At 29.7% G+C, this 22,155-nt stretch overlaps 3 protein-coding genes across 4 annotated transcripts; 1 reads left to right on the forward strand and 2 right to left on the reverse strand.

Moving 5' to 3' along the window:
• Positions 1 to 1,583: 1,583 nt before the first annotated feature.
• Positions 1,584 to 5,159, forward strand: LOC127250342 (heat shock 70 kDa protein 8). Of its 2 annotated transcripts, none has more exons than XM_051273574.1 (2): positions 1,584 to 1,701; positions 3,109 to 5,159. In XM_051273574.1, the coding sequence occupies exon 2, from the start codon at positions 3,131 to 3,133 to the stop codon at positions 4,832 to 4,834; it is 1,704 nt and encodes a 567-aa protein (XP_051129531.1). In that variant the 5' UTR covers positions 1,584 to 1,701; positions 3,109 to 3,130; the 3' UTR covers positions 4,835 to 5,159. The 2 variants fall into 2 exon arrangements, with proteins under 2 accessions (XP_051129531.1, XP_051129532.1); XM_051273575.1 differs by lacking the exon at positions 1,584 to 1,701 and adding an exon at positions 1,713 to 1,828.
• Positions 5,160 to 7,295: 2,136 nt separating this feature from the next.
• On the reverse strand, positions 7,296 to 9,654 carry LOC127250205 (uncharacterized). Its single transcript, XM_051273364.1, has 2 exons — positions 8,931 to 9,654; positions 7,296 to 8,161 (listed from the first exon to the last, which is right to left on the reverse strand). Exon 2 carries the CDS (start codon positions 7,987 to 7,989, stop codon positions 7,429 to 7,431), a length of 561 nt encoding a protein of 186 aa, XP_051129321.1. The 5' UTR covers positions 7,990 to 8,161; positions 8,931 to 9,654; the 3' UTR covers positions 7,296 to 7,428.
• A 3,570-nt stretch (positions 9,655 to 13,224) lies between these two features.
• Positions 13,225 to 18,242, reverse strand: LOC127250581 (uncharacterized). Its single transcript, XM_051273938.1, has 9 exons — positions 18,053 to 18,242; positions 17,041 to 17,135; positions 15,873 to 15,937; positions 15,497 to 15,540; positions 14,809 to 14,886; positions 14,457 to 14,610; positions 14,013 to 14,189; positions 13,671 to 13,733; positions 13,225 to 13,578 (listed from the first exon to the last, which is right to left on the reverse strand). The coding sequence occupies exons 1-9, from the start codon at positions 18,223 to 18,225 to the stop codon at positions 13,480 to 13,482; spliced, it is 948 nt and encodes a 315-aa protein (XP_051129895.1). The 5' UTR covers positions 18,226 to 18,242; the 3' UTR covers positions 13,225 to 13,479.
• Positions 18,243 to 22,155: the final 3,913 nt, after the last annotated feature.

The raw sequence follows: 22,155 nt of genomic DNA on the forward strand, positions 1-22,155 counted from the left end.
ATATTATATATAGTGTGTTAATATATTTGTATATTATATTTTTTATAATATTTATAAAAAATTATTCTAACTAAAAATATTAAAACAACAAACTTATTATTATTATTATTAAATATAAATATAAAAAATATAAATTACAATCAATTTTTTTTTGGTTTTTGAAAATAATATTCCCTTCGTCCCATAACTAAATAGTCATTTGTTTTTTCACGGTTTTAAAAATATTTTACTATTATATTTGGATGTAGTTGAAATAAAATAGAAATGATTAAAATAACCTTATTAGTATGTGTTAGTATGTGTGATATAAAAGTATATTGTAAATTGTAAGGATATTTGTAATACTATGTAGATAATACAGTTACTAAAAAAAATAGATACTTTGTTATCGGACTGAGGGAAATATTTTTCAAAAATATAATTTATTATAAAAAAACATACAAATCCTTTTAATTCAAACTACAACAATTGTCCATACTTTCACCTTTTAAGTTACAAGGGAGGGATTGTTCCGAGATTCTTTCAAAATTTATTATTCATCCAATTTTTATTTTCTTTTAAATATTTAATTAAATATATATTTTTTATTTTTTATATTATATAATAATAAATTTTACATTCAAAATGTCATATAAATATTTTTTTATATGTATATCACACATATAATTATTCCAATTCAAGATTTTTATTAATAACTCAAAATCTAAACCCCTAAACAAACACACAATTTATATTTATTTTATTTTATATTTTCTTTATTTTAGAAATTTACTTTTATTCGGTAATTCAATTTCAATTCACGATTTTATAATGATAAATGTTTTGCTAATGTATATCATTATAATATTATGATTATATTGGAAACTGAATTTACCTTAGAATCCATTATGGGTGTGTTTGTCGGGGAATTGGATTGGATTTATACTATTCCTCTAATTTTTTCCCCCAAAAATATCAAATTAAACACTTATTTTTCATTTTTTATATTATACTAAAAATCAATTTTACATTCAAAATATCACATCAACACCTATTTTATATTCAAACATCACATCAAAACAATTATAAATAGATGTTGATGTGATATTTTGAATATAAAATTAATTTTTAGTATAATATAAAAAATGAAAAATACTTGTTTGATTTGATGTTTTTGGGGGAAAATTTTTGGATATATAGTAGAAATTAAATCCAATCCCCCAAACAAATACACCCTCAATATACTTCATAAAAAAAATAAGATATATTATATACATATTTTTTTAGACAAAAAAATTAAATAATTATAACAATTTATTTATTTTTTCTATTTGATTCGTCTCATAATAAAATATATTTTTTTTTAATAATAGTAATATCTACAGAATATTATAAATATCTTTTTAATTTACAATATATTACACTTATACAATATTGTTAGTTTAATCTTTTTATTTTTATTTTTATTACATCCGAATATAATACTAGGAGGAAGTGTAACAAAAAAAAGAGTTCGTATTCAATAAATGTAGACAAACGCAACTTACAATCTCTGGTAACGTCTAGAAGATGTATTTACATTCATGTACATATATATATATATAGAGAGAGAGAGAGAGAGAGAGAGAGAGAAGTTAATTCTACAAACCTCTTAAGTTCTCCAGAAGTTCCGAGTTCCCACCTTCTACTGAAGTTTTTGTTCTCTCTGCAATTGAAGATTCTGTAAGCTATCTAACTCTAATTTCTTACATTTTCGGTCAAGGTTGTGCTATCTCTGTCATACGCTAGCTTGATCGCCTCTTCCACGTCGTTGTTTCATCAATTAATTGTTTATTGCGCGTTCGTTTTTGTAAGTGGCTTACGTTCGTTTTTCGTGGTCTCTAATCTCTCGAGGTGTTCGAATTTTTATGTTTTTGGTTGTGCTGCTGCTCCTTTGCTTGTTTTCTTCGCATTTCTATAGTTAATTTTGCTTTTTTTTTTGTATGTGGATTGAGTATTTGTCCTTAACGTAGCTTGCTTACTCTTCTTCGATTAGCAGGGCTGGATTTTTGTTCATTAGTTGCTAATTTTTCTGTTTACTTATTTGGTATTTAGTGTTTTGCGTCGCTGAATGTCTGTGTTTTGTTATATACTAATGGAAGAGACTACGGATTTACTGCGGTTTGTTTTTGCCATGGATTCCATCGGCGAGCTACTTGTAATTTCAATGAATTATTGTGAGATGGGACCAAATCTTCGTAATGCACATTCTCTGTTTTTAAAAAGTCCTGTTCGTTATGCTGGGATTTTTTTTTTTAACCTTCGTTTAACTTTTTTAGTAGTTTCATTATTCTTCTACCATTATTTGTCATAACAACATTCTTGGGGTAGTTTTCTTAGGATAGAATTGAGAGTCTTATTTAAAGAGAGGCATGAATAAGGTTCATTGTCTTTGTAAAAGTAATACTTACATGAGTGTAATATGAAAGTGTTTCTGGAGAATCAATGGTGTGTTATTTACATTATTGGTTTGGATTCAAAGTGTTGATTCGAATAATGTTTTGATTCGATGCTTTTGTAAGAGTGAATGGTTAATTTTTCTTGAGAATTGTAAGGGTTGAAAGTTAAAAAATTAATGCAAAGGTTAAAGCCTATATACTTATAAGGTAAGTCATTGTGAAGTTCTATCATCAATGGTATAAACATAATAGCGTTCTTTACACTCTTGTAAATATGAGAGTGTTTTCGAAGAATTACGGGTGTGTTTTGCTTATTGTTTTTTATTCGAAGTTTTGATTTGACCAATATTTTGATTCGATATTTTGTAAGGAAAAATAGCTAATTTTTATTGAGAATAGTAAGAATTGAATAGTAAAAAAATATACAGAGAGTAAGGCCGATACATTTGTAACACGGTCATCGTTCCTGGGGATTTTTCGCCGTTTCTGTTTATTTCTGGCTATTGTCATTCAAGAATCCAAATTTCATTGTAGAAATTTTCAAGCAAGTTGTCAGTTCTTGATTGCCAAGCCTCTGTAGCAGAAGTAACTGCTTTAATTCCTTGTTATTAAGAATTTGAGTTGCAAGTTCATTCGATATATATGAATTCGATGTTAAACTAAAGTTTATCGACATAACCGTTATTTGCAGCGCTACCTGAATTGGAGGAATAATGGCAGAACAAGCCTACACTGTAGCATCCGACAGCGAAGCCACCGGGGAGGAAAAATCCGTATCTCCTACCCAAGAAATCGCAATCGGAATTGACATTGGGACATCTCAGTGCAGCGTCGCAGTTTGGAATGGTTCGCAAGTCGAGCTCCTCAGGAACACCAGGAATCAGAAAATGATGCTTTCATATGTCACCTTCAAAGACGAGATTCCGGCCGGCGGCGTAAGCAATCAACTTGCACACGCGTACGAGATGCTGTCTGGCGCCGCTGTGTTCAACATGAAACGTCTGATCGGCAGAGTCGATACCGACCCCGTCGTCCACGCGAGCAAAAGCCTCCCGTTTCTGGTACAGACTCTGAATATCGGCGTCCGGCCGTTCATTGCCGCGCTAGTGAAAAACGCATGGAGATCGACTACCCCCGAGGAAGTGCTCGCGGTATTTTTCGTGGAATTAAAGTCGTTGGCGGAAGTCAAGCTGAAGCGCCCCGTCCGGAACGTCGTCCTGACGATTCCGGTGTCGTTCAGTCGATTTCAAATCAGCCGGGTCGAGCGAGCTTGCGCCATGGCCGGTCTGCAAGTCCTGAGGCTGATGCCCGAACCGACTGCGATCGCATTGCTGTATTCTCAGCAGCATAGCGCGCAAGAGAATTCCGGCAGCGGGATCGAAAAGAACGCGGTGATATTCAACATGGGCGCCGGATTCTGCGACGTCGGCATCACTGCCACGGCCGGTGGGATTTCGCACATAAAAGCGTTAGCCGGAGCCGCCGTCGGAGGTGAAGACATACTTCTGAACACGATGCGGCACCTCTTACCCGAAATGGACGACCTCTTCGCCGCACGCGGGATAGACGAGATCAAGAAAATGGGTTTGCTTCGTGTTGCGACGCAGAATGCGATACACATTCTCTCGTCTCAACCGACGGCCAAGATCGACGTCGATTTGGGAGACGGGAAAACCATCCGCAAGAGCCTCGACAGAAACGAGTTCGAGAAAGTGAACCAGGAAGTGTTCGAGAAATCCGAGAGCCTCGTCCGGAAGTGCTTGCTTGACGCAAAAGTCGACGTCAAGGATATAAACGACGTAATCCTCGTCGGCGGGTGCTCCAACGTCCCGAAGCTACGCGAGATCGTAACCGGGATCTTCAACCGCGACCCCTACTCGGGGATCCACCCGTTCGAAGCCGCCGTTCGCGGCGCGGCGTTGGAGGGCGCGCTCGCGTCGGGGGCGACCGACCCCTTCGGCAGCCTTGATCTATTAACGATTCAAGCGACGCCGTTGAGCATCGGAATACAAGCGGACGGCGACAGCTTCATCCCGATCATTCTCAAAAACACGACGATACCGGTGCGGCGGGATCTATTCCTCACGACTGTGCACGACAACCAGGCCGAGGCGCTCATTATCGTCTATGAGGGAGATGAGAAGGTCGTCGAGAAAAACCATCTCTTGGGCTATTTTAAAATCGGCGGCATACCGCCAGCGCCGAAGGGTGTTCCCGAAATCAACGTGTGCATGGACATCGATGCGTCGAATAAATTGAGAGTCGCTGCGGGAGTTGTTATGCCGGGTGGGCGGAACCCGGAAGTCCCGTTTATCGAAGTGAGGATGCCGTCGGTGGACGACGGGCACGGATGGTTCGCGGATGCGCTGAACCGGGTTCACGGGTCTTCGCTGGATTTGGTTACGGTTAAGCGTTGACGATAAGGTACGCGTCGTGGTTAATTTTCAATGATTAGTGTATAGCTTTCTGTGTTTTGCGAAACTCGGGTTCTTCTTTTTTAGTCGCGAAATAATGTTGGTGGTTAGAATGCATGTTGATAAGGTGTCTGAGTCGGGTGTTTGGTCGAGTCCGGGAGAGCGGTTCTTCGCTTGTCGAGTCGGGTTTTATTTACTATTGTTTTGTTCGTCGTCGTTGTCGTCATCGTCGTCTGAGTAAATGCGGTATGTGTTGCGGGAGACACTTGTGAATGATTCCAATCTTTTCGTTCCAACGTTTGTTTGTTTGTGTGGTGTTTTGATATGATTTGATTTTCTTTCTTTATTTTATATATAAATTATTAGAAAATTATGTTGGTAATATATTACTTATCTTCGAAGATTAATATAATTAATACTGGCTAATATATAAGCATTCAACATTAAATTCAGCACCTGATCCTCCCAATATTAAAGTAATTATTTATGTAATATATAATAAATTTTAAAAATATTTATTATATTACGTATATAATAGAATTATTAAATTAGAAAATATTACTTTTGGTTTTGGGACGGACATAAATAAAAAATAATATTTTTTTTTATGAGATATGTGAAAAAATAAAATGTACTTTCTCCATTCCAAATTTATATATATGTATTTGCTTTTTACATGAAGATTTAGGAATATTAGTATTATATTAGAGAGCAGTAGAAATAAAGGTAAAAAGACTAAACTAATTTTATTAATATACTATAATATAAAAATAATAACATATTAATATATTATAAATTGAAATGATGTTTGGAATGTTAAGTATAGTTAATAAATACAAAAAAATAGATAAATTGTTAAAATATAAAAAGAAATATAATATTGAAAATCGTGTAAAAAAAATTTAATCAAACAAAAACCTAAAATGTACTTTCAAGCTATTATATATATATTTTTTTATTTTCATTTAAATTATAAATATATCATTATAAATATATACGTGAAAGTTAAAAGCCAAAATTATCATAATCATTTACAAATTTTGACGGAGGCGGTGTAAAATACTCCCTCCGTCCCACATGAAATGATACAATTTCCTTCTATTTTTAAGTAAAGTTTATCAAATCAAAACATAATTAACAATAACCATTAAAATTAATTATCTTATTATATTATTAATATAAAAATATTTTATTTTTAATATATAAATAAACAAACCCACTCAAACCCATAATATGATTAAAACAAATAATTAAATCATAAAAATTCTAACAGCTTTGCAATTGTTTTTTCTCCCCCAACAAAAGCTCTAGTCTACTTCGCAATTCTTCTTCCTTCCTAACGAAAGCCGTAGTCGATTTCACCGTGGATTCTAACTCCTTTAATCCGATTTTTTATGGGTCTTGGTCAGTCGCCACCACCTAGCTGCCGAGGATGTCGAAGGGAGGAGTAATCGACTTTGATTCCGAGATCACCGGATTGTCTTTTCCATCGGTGGTTTCGACGGTTGAATATAGTGAAATAATGAAGCAAATTTACCTTTTTCAAAGACATTCCAAAAATTTTTATCCATTCTCTACTCTACTGCATCTTGACTGATCTCTGTATTTTTTTTTTTGGAATGACAGTGCAAAAGTTAAACTTTTTGTGGTCCCTTGGTAGTTTATAGCATATGTAATTGTGGAGGGAAACTATTAGGAGGGAAAGCAAAATTTGGGAAGTATTTGGCAGAATTTTATATCCAGATTGTTTTTTTGTTACTGCAATTGACTGGTTGATGTTGTATTTTTGATTTGTTATACTCTATCCTGCAGTATCTTTTTGCTGCAATTGATGCTGTATAATTTTGTTATTGTCAAATTTGAAATGACTTAAAAATTATGGTTAGAATGATTTTTTCTAGTTCTATTATTGTTGATATTATGTTTTTATTATCAAATATGGAATGGTTTATTATGTTGCGTTAAAATTGTCGCTGAAATGATTTCATAGTTACGACTGATATTGTATTTTTATTATTAAATTTGAAATAACACGATTATGTTAAAATTATAAGTTAAATGATTATAGATTATTACACGAGAAAATATAAAATACAATATAAAACTTTTCCTATTAAGACTAATTTTCATAAATTAAATTAATTTAATTTTAATTCAATATATAATTTTCCTTGTTAATTTTTTTTACTAAATATTTAAATTTATTAGATTTTAAAATAAAATAAAAGTATTAAATATTATTAAAATTTAAATAATATATAAAATTATTAACAATATTATCTATATAAAAAATTAATAAACTTATAATATTATCTATATAAAATTATTAATAATATTTTCACTAAATTATATTACTTTAAATACCGTGCCACAATCCAAATGTGATATGGGAGCGGAGGGAGTAGCATGTATAAAAAATAGGAGTAAAAATGAATTACTACACTCGTGGTAATTCACTTAAATAAACACATTCAAAAGATTACTACACAAAATCATAACGATAATGATAAAGCTACAACAATGGCAAGAACCTTGGAAATAATTCAACAATAATTCCATAAAAAAAAATCTCATCAAATGTTACCAACAATCGAACTCTAAAAATCTCTACCCTTCGTATCATTCATTCTTTCATTCTTCGAAGCATACAAGACTAAAGAGAAACCAAGCTCCAAGCCCTTCGACCCGTCGCCGTCCGGCGAGCCACAACGACTCCGATCCGGGCTTAGTCTCGGGCTCGGGCTAGCTCGCATTCTCTCATTCGGAAAACTAGCTCGAAACATAAAGATCGCCACATTCCCGCCCCCTAAACTCGGGCCAAACAACCAATCATACGCATCCCACGACACTTCGACCGGTATCCCATCGACCAAGAACATTTCATTCCCGCGAAACTTCCACCTAAGATGCCTAACTCGAACGACCGTTCTAGAGTCCACACGGATCACTAGCCTCGAATCCTCGACGCAACTTGGATGATCATGCTCGATCCTAAGGTCGTGGGCCGCGCCACTATTAAAAAATCGAACTTTTGTACAAAACACCCGCTTCCCACAAATACATTCTCTCTTCAAAACGAGCCTCCCGCTCGAGGATGAAGCAATGGCGCCGCTCCTCTTGAAAGCATCTTTAGTCGAATCTCCGACGAGCAATGCCATTACACCTTTGCACACAATCCCAATGTAATAACTCGCCGGGGGCGGCGCCACCGCCGCCTCCGGCCCAAATTTTGCGGCGGAAAAATCCCAAAAAAGTTCGATTCGGCCCGAGGAAAGTTGTAAACGTTTGGATCCTTTTCTTCTTGAGAACAAAGAGGGCTTCAAATCCACTCTACAAATGTGGGGGTTGTAAGAAGGATCATCCACTATTTCTACACTTAGGGTTTGGCCCATCAAAGTCTTGCCCCAAATTAGGGTTACTAGAGACATTTTGTCGAACAATTTGCAGGCATATGTGCAAGTGAGTGAATTGTTAGGATTAGGTGATTTATTGGTGATGACCAAATTAGAACATGATGGATCACTCACTTCTACTCCATTTTCACCAAAGCATGATGGGAAATCCCTCATTGTTTCTTACTTTTAAAAAAATGGAGAGACAAATATATATATATATATGTGTGTGGGTAAATAATGCAAAATTCTAAATATTGATGGACACCATGGAAGAACACCAAGAAATTACATACCCAAAGATTGAACTCACGAAGCCATTATCAAGACAAGTTTAAATCTTGGTAAAAATACCTAAAATGTGGAATTCAAGAACCCATTTTCAAGACTAGCACAAGCTAAAATTTGAATTCAAGAATCCCATTTTCAAGAAACATACCTAGAGAACTTGGATTCAAGAACCCTTCTCAAGACAAGCAAAAATATACCTAAAAATTTGATTTCAAGAACCCTTTTCAGGACAAGATAGAAAAAAATAAAATACAATAAAATTGTGGATTCAAGAACCCATTTTCTAGATGGGAGAATTCTTCAAATTTATTATTTTTTTCACACACAAAAACAAAAGGGGCTAAAAAAAACTCAAAATTTAAGAAATAAGGGAAGGCCAAGAATGTTTAAATAATGAACATGAGCAAGAAACATACCTAAGAATGAAAATGGATTCAAGAAACTAACCCTTTTGTACAGTTTGTGGATCAGTGTTGTGTGCAATTGTTTCTGTTTTTGGTATCAAGGGAAAATGGACAGTGTGAATAAACAAAATAAAATAAATCAGGATTTGAAGCCAAGATTTTATGGGTGTGTTGTGGTGTGGTGTTGTAAGAATTAATGATAAGTAATAGTAGTTCGTAAAATTTATTTGCTGTCAGCTATTTACATTATTCATCTTATTTTTTTTTTAAAAAAAAATATCAAATCAAACATCTATTTTTTATTTTTTATATTATACTAAAAATTAATTTAATATTTAAAACATCGTATAAAAATTTTTACTATTCAAATCTCAACTCAAAATTTAATGTCGGGTCAACACACCCTTGAAGAAAAAGAAAAAGCAGACAGATTCCTTAATGAAAGGGATGTTTCATTGTATATCAATTCAATGCTCAAATTTACAGTTTGATTGATTCATGTGCCCTTCTTCAATGCTAGCTGCTGTTCAAAAGACAAATTTGACTTTATTTTTAGGGTGTGTTTGTTTGGGAGATTGGATTAGATTTACATTATTTATTCTATTTTTTTTCTTTCAAAAACATCAAATCAAACGCTTATTTTTTATATTATACTAAAAATCAATTTTACATTCAAAACATCACATCAATATTTATTTATATCACATCATACAACTATTAAAATTCAAAATTTTTAATATTTAAATCCCAACTCAAAATCCAAACTCCCAGACAAACACACCATAATTTATTGTCTTATTATTAATTAAGGCCATTAATTTTATGATTTTTTTTGTTTTTTTTTTTTCTAGAAAATTCAACAATTTTTTATTTATATTAGAATTTATTGTCACTATACTATCACTATGTTATCCAAATTTATATTTATTTTTATTTTTGATTATCATAAAAAAAAATATTTTTGCTTTTTTTGTTTTAATATGTACTACTTCCATTCGATTCTAAATATTTTATTTATTTTTTGCGTATTGATTTTTAAATATTTATGAAAATATACTACAAATAAAGAGAAAATAACAAAAATATTTTTGTGAAAAAATTATATAAATATAAAAATATTTGTAATGTAAAATAAAATAATACAAAAAGTAAATAAAGCTTTAGAGTTAGACAAATAGAGTATTATTTTTTAATATTTTATTACTATAAAATGTAAAAGATAATAATTTATTATATATTTCTATTAAAATTTATGGTCAAACATTTGATCTAATATTTGGATAACAGATGAAAATATTTAAATAAAATATCAACTCAAAATCAATTTTTTTTTCACACTTCATTGAATCACCCGTCAACTTTAATTAATTAATATAATGTCTAAATTTGAATTCATCACATGTGATCACTATTTTTTTTTTTAATTTTTTTTTTCAATTTTTTGCTATTATTTAAAAGCCTATGACATGTATTTAGTTGGTGTTTTTTTTTTCAATAATAATTTAAATTTGATATATTATGAAAAATAATACTATTCTCTCATTTACTTTTTTTTCTTATTATTATTTAATATTAATTATTATATGAAAATATAATATAAATTAAATAAAAATTACAAAATATTTTTAGTAGTGTCTTATAATATCTTAATACTCTTATAATGACATTTATGAAAATAAAATATACAAATAAAATAATATTTTTAATATTAAGTACAATAAAGTAAAAGATAAATTAAACCAGTCGGACGGAGAGTATATATGGCAAGAATTAAATGTTCAAAAAGGTAAAAAATAATCACTAGATGAGCACGCCTGTGATGTCCAATTTTATCTTTTTTTTGTTTAAATCTGTATTTACTAGTATTTTTTATTTTTTTATTTAACCTTTACAAATACAATTAATAAAACTATTCTAAATATAATATAAAAATATATATTACCTAAAAAGTTAAAATAAAAACAATGAAAATACTTATTTTGTATTTTTAATATGAGATGTTTTTATGTAAAAATATGTTAATAATATAATAAATAATTTTTATATTAAATTATTAATCTTTTGTAAACGTATAAAACATATATTATACATATATTATGTAAGTATACATATATTCAACTCTTCTTCCAAACACAAATTTTCAATTGCAATTCTTCAAATACTCTTTTATTATCATAATACATCATACTAATTTTTTTCTACTTACCTTCAAACTTTTACTACTCCATTAGTGTGAGATCAATTAGGGTGTGTTTGTTTGGGGGTTTGGATTTTGGATTGGGATTTGAATAGTAAAAATTTTGAATTTGAATAGTTGTATGATGTGATATAAATAGAGTTTGATGTGATGTTTTGAATGTAAAATTGATTTTTAGTATAATATAAAAAATGAAAAATAGGTGTTTGCTTTGATGTTTTTTTTGGAGAAAAAATTGGATGAATAGTGAAAATCCTCCAAAATCCTTCAAACAAACACACCCTTAATCTATTTTACTATTTTAATTTATTCCAAATTAATTTATATGTTTGACAATTTTTATCTGTTTGACCAGTTAAACTTTTTTACCCAAAAAGCTAACTTACCAAACTTTTTGAAATAGCTTTTTCAGTCTAATTTTTTTTATTTCTTAATTGCCCTTGAAAATTTATTATGCATTTTATACAAATATATATATATATATATTGATTATTTATTAATTATATTATAATATTTTATTACATTATAGTTTTACTTTTATAAATTTAAAATAATTATTTTTTATATATAAATTATTTTAATTATAAAATATATAAATTTATTAAAATCAACCCAAATAGAAAATATAAATATTAATAATTTATTTTATATTAAAATTACATTATATAAATTTTATGCTTAACATTAATTAAATAAATTAAATTTATTGAAAATTATAAATATAATAAACTAATCGATAATTAAAATAATAAATATATACACAAAAAAAAATTATTATTTTATATTTTACATTATTTTCAATAGAAAAAACTATTTATATTTTTTAATAAAAATTATTATTTTTTAAATCTAACTATAATAAAAATAAATACTATTCTATTTTATAAAACTTTTATAATTTTCAATAATTAATAACAAAAAATTTTAAAATGTTCTAAACTCAAAAGAAAACAATTGAATATATTAGAAAAAAATAAAATAAAATAGAAATATCTCCGGTTGTCATTTTACGCATAGACATCTAATACCAAACATTTATTTTACCAAACATTTTAATACAAACAACTAATCGAATCAACTAATCAAATCAGCTAATTGAATCAGCTAACAGCTATCGGCTAATTGCCAAATACATCCTTAAATTTAAAAAGAAAAAATCCCAAAACAATGTTACTATTTTCTAATTTAATAATTTTACTGTCTACCAATATAATAAATACCCTTCTAACCTATACTATATTACACAAATGTAATTACTTTTATATTATATAAATATTATTATTTTTATATTACACAATACTAATAAAGATATTTTTTGTCTTTTACACTATAAACCAATATAATACTAATATTAAAAAATCTACCTACAAAAAGTAAATGGTAACCTTTCTACGGAAAATTTATACTCATTCCGTCCCAAAACAATAGTCTTATTTCCATAAATAATCACCATAAAATTATCCCTATTTTTTTATTATTATTACACAATTGCCACTACTTTTTACGTTAATATACTCACAAGGCAAAAAAGTTATTTATCCATACTTTTTACAAACCACCAATATTATATCAATATTCCTTCAATCTCGTGTCCAACACAATAATACTATACTTTTGGGACGGAGTATATATTAACAAAGTATCATCATTATTCTTTAACTAATTTACTCCCTCCGTCCCATAACAAAGCATCAATTTTTTCATTTTAGTACGTCCCATAATAAAATATCCATTTAATAACTGACTATCTACCTAACATTACAAATACCCTTACAACTACAATATATTATACAAATGTCGTTACTTTATATGACACATACTAATAAGGTTATTTTAGTCATTTTTATTTTATTCCTACTATGTCTCAATATAATACTAATATTTTTAAAATTACGTGAAAAAACAAATGAATATCTAATTATAGAACAAAGGTAGTATTTGTTATTTAATGTAAACTTATCTTTTTATGTAACTATGTAAATAATACTCCCTCCGTCTCAGATACCATATCCACGTTGCCGTTTCTGTCCGTCCCACATACCATGTCACTTTTTTTTTTTGAAAAATGATTATACACTTTATATTATATAATAATTATTTTCACTAATATATTTTTAATTATCTATTAATTACACCCCCTCGTGAAATACACTGTCTACGGTGTAGGCAATAGAATAGTACAACACATCAAGTAAAAGTAAAACGAATTTTCAAACATCAGGCAGGCAGTTCCCTATGTCCTCCATTCGAATAATAAAGTGATTTAAATAAACAGTGGTTAAAAATGAAAGAAAGCAAGCCAAGCATGCAGATTCCAGGCAGAAATCGAACAACTAAAACTTATTACTTACTTTCATTTCATTACTACAGGGCAGAAGAGATCACAGTAGGCAGCCACTTCTGAAAGTAGGCTTGGCTATCCATCTCCGCCGCCGACAACGCACCCAGAGCGCTCACACTTATCTGCAACGCAACGCAATCAAAATTCCGAACCTTATAAATAAATAAATACATATTAATGTAATATTTATTGTTCCATTTACAACGCAACATACATAGCCTTCTTGAAGGCAAGAGTAGTCCATGTCGCCACCTTCATCCACCCATGATCCCCTTACCTATAAAAAATAAAGAACTGAGTCACAATTAATGTCGTAAAGATGTAAATTACACATGTTTACCAAAAAGCATACAAGTATGTTACGAAGAGAGAGTTTCGACATTTTTCCTATATGGGATAATATTCGACAAAGTAAATGCATCAAGTAGATAATTACTGGAAGGCACAAAAACAAATTTTATGCTAACTTCGTCTAATTTTAGGCGGGAAACAGAAAGGTACTAAAAACCAAATGCGAAAGAGCAATAAAGAATACGTTGAAGCCGATGATTCTTACCTCTCTCTTGAATATAAGATGGTCTTGTTTTGCGGCTGTCGAATCTGAATTAGAATCTGATTCTGAATTTGTCTCCATAGTCATGGTCGATAGCATTTTCCCGCCTTGATTTTCCGAAGTAACTTGTTTCCACCCCATTTTTACAATACTCCTGCTCTGATTGGTTAGCCGATAACCCTGTTTAAGGACCACCCATTCATCCTTTTTCATTCAACTCAAACTAAATTCAAGAGATGAAAGAAATAACATGTTCGGGATACAAGAGAACAATATATGAAGAAATGTACCATTACACCATGGGTAGATTGTGATATTGTCATGCATTTAACTTAAGTACAATGTAAAGCCGAATTTGGTGATGTAAATAGGTTGCCATATCTCATAAAGTATAGCTACGGGGTAAATGTAGAAGAAACTTAAACAAGCAAAAATAAAAAAAATTACCTTATGGTTCCTGACATCTGTTGGTACATCAACATTCAAGAAACAGTTTAGGGGATAAGTTTTCTTTCTTGTTTCGGTCAATACGGCACAAATTATAGGCAAGCAAGCCTCTGCTGCAAGAGTATAGTCATCGACATTACTTCTTCCTCCAACCCTGAAAGCTAGCAGCCGTATGAGTAGACTAATTCTAGAGTGTCCTATCAAAAGACTCAGTAGCAGAAGGATAAAAATCTTAAAAAAATAGATTCATTGAACAAGCAATAACCGGTGATTCATTCTATACCCACGTCACACGCATATAAGCCATTTCCAATAAATATGAGATAATTGAAAGGCATTATGTTGCTCATACCAGTCGTATGATAGAGAGATAGAAGGTATTCCATTAAAGAAAGCTTCACGAGCCCCCGCAACCGTCCCTGAATACACACTGCATCGATCAAAATATGCAGCCACTGTCAGCCAGTCATTAGTAGTGACAAGGTGAACATATCACAACTGTAATAGTTTTGATGCATTTCAAGTGAATGCGAATTGTGTAGTTTGATTTTCATAGCATGGTTAAATCTTTTTTCAAGTTAGAAGATGTCTATATGGGAACCCGATAGAATCCCCACCAATTATATCACTTACCGGGTTGCTCAAATCAGCATCACAAGTTAATAGAAGGTTAACTACATACAAAGCTGCTCTAGAAAGACAGAACTACCAACCAATGGAACTACTAAGGATGTGTTTGTTTGGGGGTTTGGATTTGGAGTTGGGATTTGAATAGTAAATAGTTTGAATTGAAATAGCTATACGATGTGATATAAATAGGTGTTGATGTGATGTTTTGAATGTAAAAATGATTTTTAGTATAATATAAAAAATGAAAAATAGGTGTTTGATTTGATATTTTTGGAGGGAAAAAATTAGATGAATAGTGAATTTGGAGAAAAATCCCCCATACATACACACCCTAAAGTTACTCTACATACTCCAGCAAAGAGAACATTACAAAGGATATCTTAAAGGATTGAAAAGACAAAGCTACTTACATGTGGTAGCCACAATTGCTCCCCATATTAATGCCACTGATGACCTGAAATGGATGAAATGGCTAGAAATGTAAGCAGCTCTTACTAGAATCACATGTGCATAGCTGTTGAGGAAACACTTTTGTTTCACCTATAACATTCAATACAGCATGATAGCCAACAGAGAAAGAGAAAAGAAAAAGAAAAATAGATCATAGATGGCACGCAGAGCAAATAATGCCAAATTGAACTTATTTAAAGGTAGTTAGTATTTTTTAATTTGTTGCACATTGAGCAAACAGGGGCAGCTATTAAAAATAAAAGGGATTGGACATATGAATGAAGATCCAAATACTGTAAATACAAGAAATGTATGAAATACATGCATTGTAAGTACCAGATCAGGTATAGAGGGGAACAGAGCTTGGGAAATTCCCAAAGATGTACAGTCAGCAGGAGTTCCTACAAAATATGGTATCAATTAAAAAATCAAGGAAATATTAAAAACATACAAAACATTAGTTGGAAAAAAAAAAGAAAGAAAATAAAATTAAAGAGCAGTAGCTGAACATATTTGTAATATATCAATCAAAATGGAATACTACAGACAAAATTGCTTAAGCAAAACAACAAACAATGACAGAAACTGTAAAGATGTTTTGTTAAAATGCTATCATATAATAAAACATGCATCCTCATACAAAGTTGTATGAAAATTGATAAATATGAAAAAATCAAATAAAAATAGAACATGGACCCAAACAATAGATATATAATACAAACCTTGAAGGCTATCCAACACAATCGTACATATGTGCGTATGTGTGTGTTATAACTTGATGATTATTAAGTGGGTATAGTCAGGGCATGTCTGAAGTCCTTATAAGTGATGGCAAACATAAACATATAAGAAACTATAAATGACATTATTAAGATCTCCATTCTAAGTTTCAGACACAATGAGTTAAGCAAATGATTGAGTGGCCAACTTACCCGTCAAGCTTATTTGAAAGTTCTACTAAGCTTTGAGAAGCCGTAACTATGTTAGCTTTAACTGATAATTGATCTCAAAAGAAATAGATGGTTCCAAAACTCAACTATAGGATAAAATAACACAATTACATAGACAAATCAATAGACAGATACTGTGGGTTTATTAATTGAATAGAGATCAGGTTGATTATAAATAAACAGTACAAAGAAAATGTCTCCAGACTTGATATGCTATGACTACAAGCGAAACTCAAATGGAATATTAGTGATTGGTGTTACTAGCTTGGTGTTTTTAGCCACAATCACAATAAACATTAAGATCATAGACAGAATTGTTAATGAATATGCTTTTAAAGGAGCTGTTGTATCCATTAATATATGTAAATGCTGCAATTGACTCCTCACTCATTAATCAAGACAATTATAAATTTGGAATCAGAGGAAGCTCGGAATTTAAATAAATTTAGTTTGTGTTGTTTTGATTGTTTCATTCTCCAGACACATGAGTTACTTTATCTTGCTTTCTCAAAATATTTGACATGACAACATTCGTAGAGAACTTGGTCACTGACCTGAAACTGCAAAAGCAGTTGTTCCATCAACTTCCACTGGCTTTACTGAGAGAGGTCTCCGCCAAGTGATACTATGACTTACAGCAGACTGCTCACTGAAAATAACAATTCAAATGTAAGCAACAAGTTGAATGTTTGCTTGAACAAAACGGAGAAGTAAATTCACTAGATTTCTGAGGGCACAAAAATAGTTGCATCTACCATATGATCGATCACCAAGAAACCTGAAACAACCAAACGATCACATAACAAACAGACAAATAAAAAGCATAAAATTAAAGAAGCAGCAGAAATGTAATGAATTCAATACTGTGTTCAGATCAAATTATGAGTTAATAACTAGTAAATTCATGAAATGCAAAATAATGAGTGCCCAAACTGTATGCTTATCATTAAGTTTTCTTTTCTTTCTTTCTTTTTTTTTTTCTTAAATCTGTATGCTTATCATTAAGTTTTCTTTTCTTTCTTTCTTTTTTTTTTTCCTTAAATCTGTATGCTTATCATCCAAAGATAATGTATCTAAAGGCAGGCTAGTTATCACATCTGCAACGCTTGATACCATTAAACCCAAATTGTCAATATTAACCGCTGGAGAATATTAGGAATTTCTGCCATTCCATGACACAAAATTCCAATTAACAAGCTGACAATCAGCTTATACAAATAAAAAAAATAATCAGAGAAAATAGTCTGAAATGGCAGAAAAGACCAGAACAAAGAATCCAGAATTCCAAAAGCTCAGATACTTACCCATTCTCGAGAAATAAAAAATAAAAAAAATAGAATAAAAGAGAAGAATGAGGATATCATTATATCAACACTCTATGCTGGGGGAAAAAATGCGCACACTAAGCAGAGACTTAAAAAACACACACATATCATCGATAAACCACGGCATAGAATTTCGACACAGATAGACGACAAAGTTCATAGAAGAAGCACCAGAATTACAGAGAGAAACATCTAAAATGCTCATCTATCCATTCGTAAGACTCTACACTGATACACATACGAATCGGGGGCGCAAACGAAGACGTGGAACTGATTGGAGGAGACAAGGACACGAACGAGTGACCGGAGACCAGGGGCGTCGATTCCGTCGTCGTTGGTGATCATCACCGTCGGGCGATCGCCGCCGGTGGAGGCCGGTGCGCCAGAGTTCTCCATTGTCAAGTTCTCAATCATTTAAAAAGCGCTGAAGCTTGTACCCATAAATAAATACAGTTAGCACCGCAACGACGTCGTTTTGATCACGCGGAACGCGTGTGACGTATGCGAGTGCTTGGAGAATATCGAAATATTTTAAAATATATATATATTTAAAACGGATGCTTTACTATGCCCTGTGACGGACAGGCATCTGATGCAATCATTGCCATTATTTATACTTCTTCCAACTTCTACTAAAGTTTATAGATGAATAAAAATACTTATAAATTAAAATAATTAAATAATTTAATTAAAATTAAAAAAATTATTAATTATTCATTTTGTTCCATATATAATATTTATATTATTTGTTTTGGTCTATCCTGTTTAATTGTTTTTTTTAAAATAATTATACATTTTAATTACGTTTTAAATTTCATAATTTATAACTTTTAAATTTTAATTAAATTATTTAGTTATTTTAAGGTTAATATATAATTATATTTATTATATAATAATTGTTTTTAATAAATATAAAATTTTTATTATTTACTAATTATATTTACATAAAACTTTCCTATATAAATTGGTTTGTGAAAGTCTGTAAGAGATATTGAAATTTTCGTTTTGACTAATTATATGTATAATGATATGTTTGTAATTTTTTTTAAAAAAAATTAGGTTATTTTAGTATTATTGTATTATTACTTTAACTAAAAATAGAAAGTGATATTTTGAGTGAAACAAGTAAATATGGTAAAAATAGTACTTTGAATTAGGACGGAGAGGACAGCGAGAGTAATGTATTAGTGAAAGTAATTATTGCATAATAAGTATAACTATATATTAAAATTAAAATAACTAATTAATAAAATAAAGATTATAAATTAAAAAACTTTGAATGAGATTAAAGTATAATTTTTTTTTTTAAAAAAAAAAGAAAAACTATAAAATATGAGACAAACGAAAATGATAATATAGACACGGCTAACAAAGTTTCGTCACTTTAAGTTCTCCGTCCGAAAATATTAATTTTGTATTTTTTATGATCGAATTATACATTTCACGTGTTGAAGTTGTTTTATTCATTTGTTTATTGATTTTCATAATTATGAAGATGTTTGGTGGATTGAATTTTAAATACACTATTCATCCCATTTTTTTCTACCAAAAATAACAAATCAAACACCTATTTTTTATTTTTTATATTATAGTACTAAAAATCAATTTTACATTCAAAACATCACATCAAACTCTATTTATATCACATCATACAACTATTCAAATTCAAAATTTTTACTATTCAAATCCCAACTCAAAATCGAAACCCCAAACAAATGCACCTATCAATGGAATAAATGATTTCATTGTTGGGGATAAATATTATTGAGTTTGATCCCGCAAATTCCCTCGATAATGACATAGGGGTGGCAATTTCAGCCCGGCCCGGTTTTATGTCGGGCCAAAAAATTCAAGCCCCAAACAAGGGCCGGTTAAAAAACGTGCCGGACCAGGCCGAATTTATTTATTTATTTTAATTTCCTTTGATTTTTTAAAAAAATTGAAAAAAACCTCAATTTGATTTTTTTATGCATTTAATTTATATATATATAAAACTATTTTTAAAACATATATTTAATTTAATAAATTATGTTGGGCCAGACACGGCCCGATTTATTCGTGTGTCGGGTCCGATACGGTCTGAAAATTTTCAGGCCTATTTTTTAAGGCCCAGACATGATTTTTTCGTATTCAGATCGAATTTTCGAGTAGTGCCTATTTTTGCTAGTTGCAAACACAAATAACAGTTTTTTAATTTTTATTATTATTTTTTTTTACAGTGATTAATCACATTAAAAAAATATTTTATTTTATTCCTAAAATATCAAGATATTCTAAGACACGTCGTCTAAGCAGGTCATTAATTTTGTGGCTATGCATTATTTGTTGTTATAGCATACATTATTTTATAATTAGAATAAAGTTTATTGAAATTACCAGACTTTGTCCATTCCTATTTAATATATTCACCAAACTTTTTAATGCTAAATAAGACAATTTATTGGCCCAAAAGAGTGAATTTTTAAATTAATATCCATATGTATATATAGGAGGCTTTAATACATTAGGTATAAATCGAATAATAATAATAATAATAATAATAATAATAATAATAATAATAATAATAATAATTCACATAATATATACTTCATTTGTCCCAAAAGTATAGTCATATTGTGTTGGGCATCATATTTAAGAAATATTGATATTGTATCGGTAGTTGGTAAAATGTAAGGATAAATGATTTTTTTGTCATTGTGAGTATATTAGTATAAAAAGTAGTGGCATTTGTGTAATAATAATGAAAAAATATGGATAATTTTACGGTGATATGGTTATTTATGGAAATGAGACTATTGTTTTGGGACGGACAAAAATGATAAACAAGACTATTGTATTAGGACGAATGAAGTATTACAATTGCTTTCAATATAACATATATTAATACAATATATATAATATAGAATGACAATATCGAAATAATTTTGCACAAATTTACTCCATCCGTCCCATAAAAGATGTCTTAATGGGAGTCGGCATGTGAATTAAGAAATAATAATATTTAACTGAGAGCGAGTATAAAGTAGAATATAAAATACTAAATTACCCTTAATTTTTTAAAAGATTTTAAGTAAGTTAGAGTAATAATTAGAGGTAATTGTAAAAAAATATAAATAATTTTATTGTAAAGTAGGGACCACAAATACTAAATAAAAAAACATGACAATTGTTTTAGGATAAAACAAGACAATTTTTTTTAGACGGATGGAGTTAGGATTAATCTGATTAGTTCCTAACAAACAATTCCCATAAAAATAAATAAATAAATAAATAAAAATTTGAAGATTGATATGTGGTTGAATGCCAATTTCTTGCTATTTATTGCAGTGTATTATTATATTTCTATTCTTAAATTTTAGTAAATAATATGTACTCTCCGTCGTGTCTAATTATATGCTCATTTGATCGGGTAAGAGTTTTAAGAAAAATAAATAAAAATAAAAATTTATACTTTTTTGGTAAAGAAAAAAGAAGTAGAAAAATAGTATTTTTTTTTTACTTAAAAAAAAAAAATGAGAATAACTTTCCATCCCTTCGTTTCGATAAAGAAAATTCCTGATTTGTGTATCTCTATATAGAATAGAATGACCGAAATTCCGTTATGATCCAATTCTGACCGGTAATAAATACCGGGGCTTTGCAGTATTTGATTGATCACAATTCTATATATTCCATTTACTATAAAAAATTTTTAATGACAAAAAAAGTAACAATAATTTTAAATGACAAAAAAAAAATAATAATAAATTTAAATGACAGATGAAGTACTATGTATTATTATTAAATGTCTTTTTACTTGTTGATTTTTTTTATGTTTTATTTTTATATTAAATTTTGGAGTGAATGTGATTTTTATAAATTAAAATGATATTTTCTTATTGCAGTAAATTGTAAGATTATATAATAAATAAATCAATAACTTACAAAATAAATAGAACTATTTCTTTTTTTTTCCTTTTGATTTTTTCTTCATCTCCTTATTTATTTATTTATTTTAAAACTATACAATTTTATTTCTGAATAAAAATATATTTATTTTTCGAACGAAATAATGTAGGGTTTGTTCGCAGCTTGATTTTAATTTTTAATTTAAATATTAATTTAAATGTGATATTTTGTAAAAATAAGTAATAACTAATCTTATATTTTCATAAAATTTATTATTATTGCATAATAAAAATAAAATAAAATTCCAAAAAGAACAAAAGTAATAGCAAAGCTTCCAATAACTGAAATTGTGATGCATCAAATCAAAGTTTTTTCTTTTTATTTATTTTTTTAGTTTGATTTAAAATTGAGATATTTGTAAATTTCAGTTTAAATAGTATTTATTATATGATATTT

Source organism: Andrographis paniculata, unplaced genomic scaffold, assembly GCF_009805555.1.
Source record: "Andrographis paniculata isolate CXL003 unplaced genomic scaffold, ASM980555v1 Contig37END, whole genome shotgun sequence".
In the NCBI taxonomy this organism is placed as follows: Eukaryota; Viridiplantae; Streptophyta; class Magnoliopsida; order Lamiales; family Acanthaceae; genus Andrographis; species Andrographis paniculata.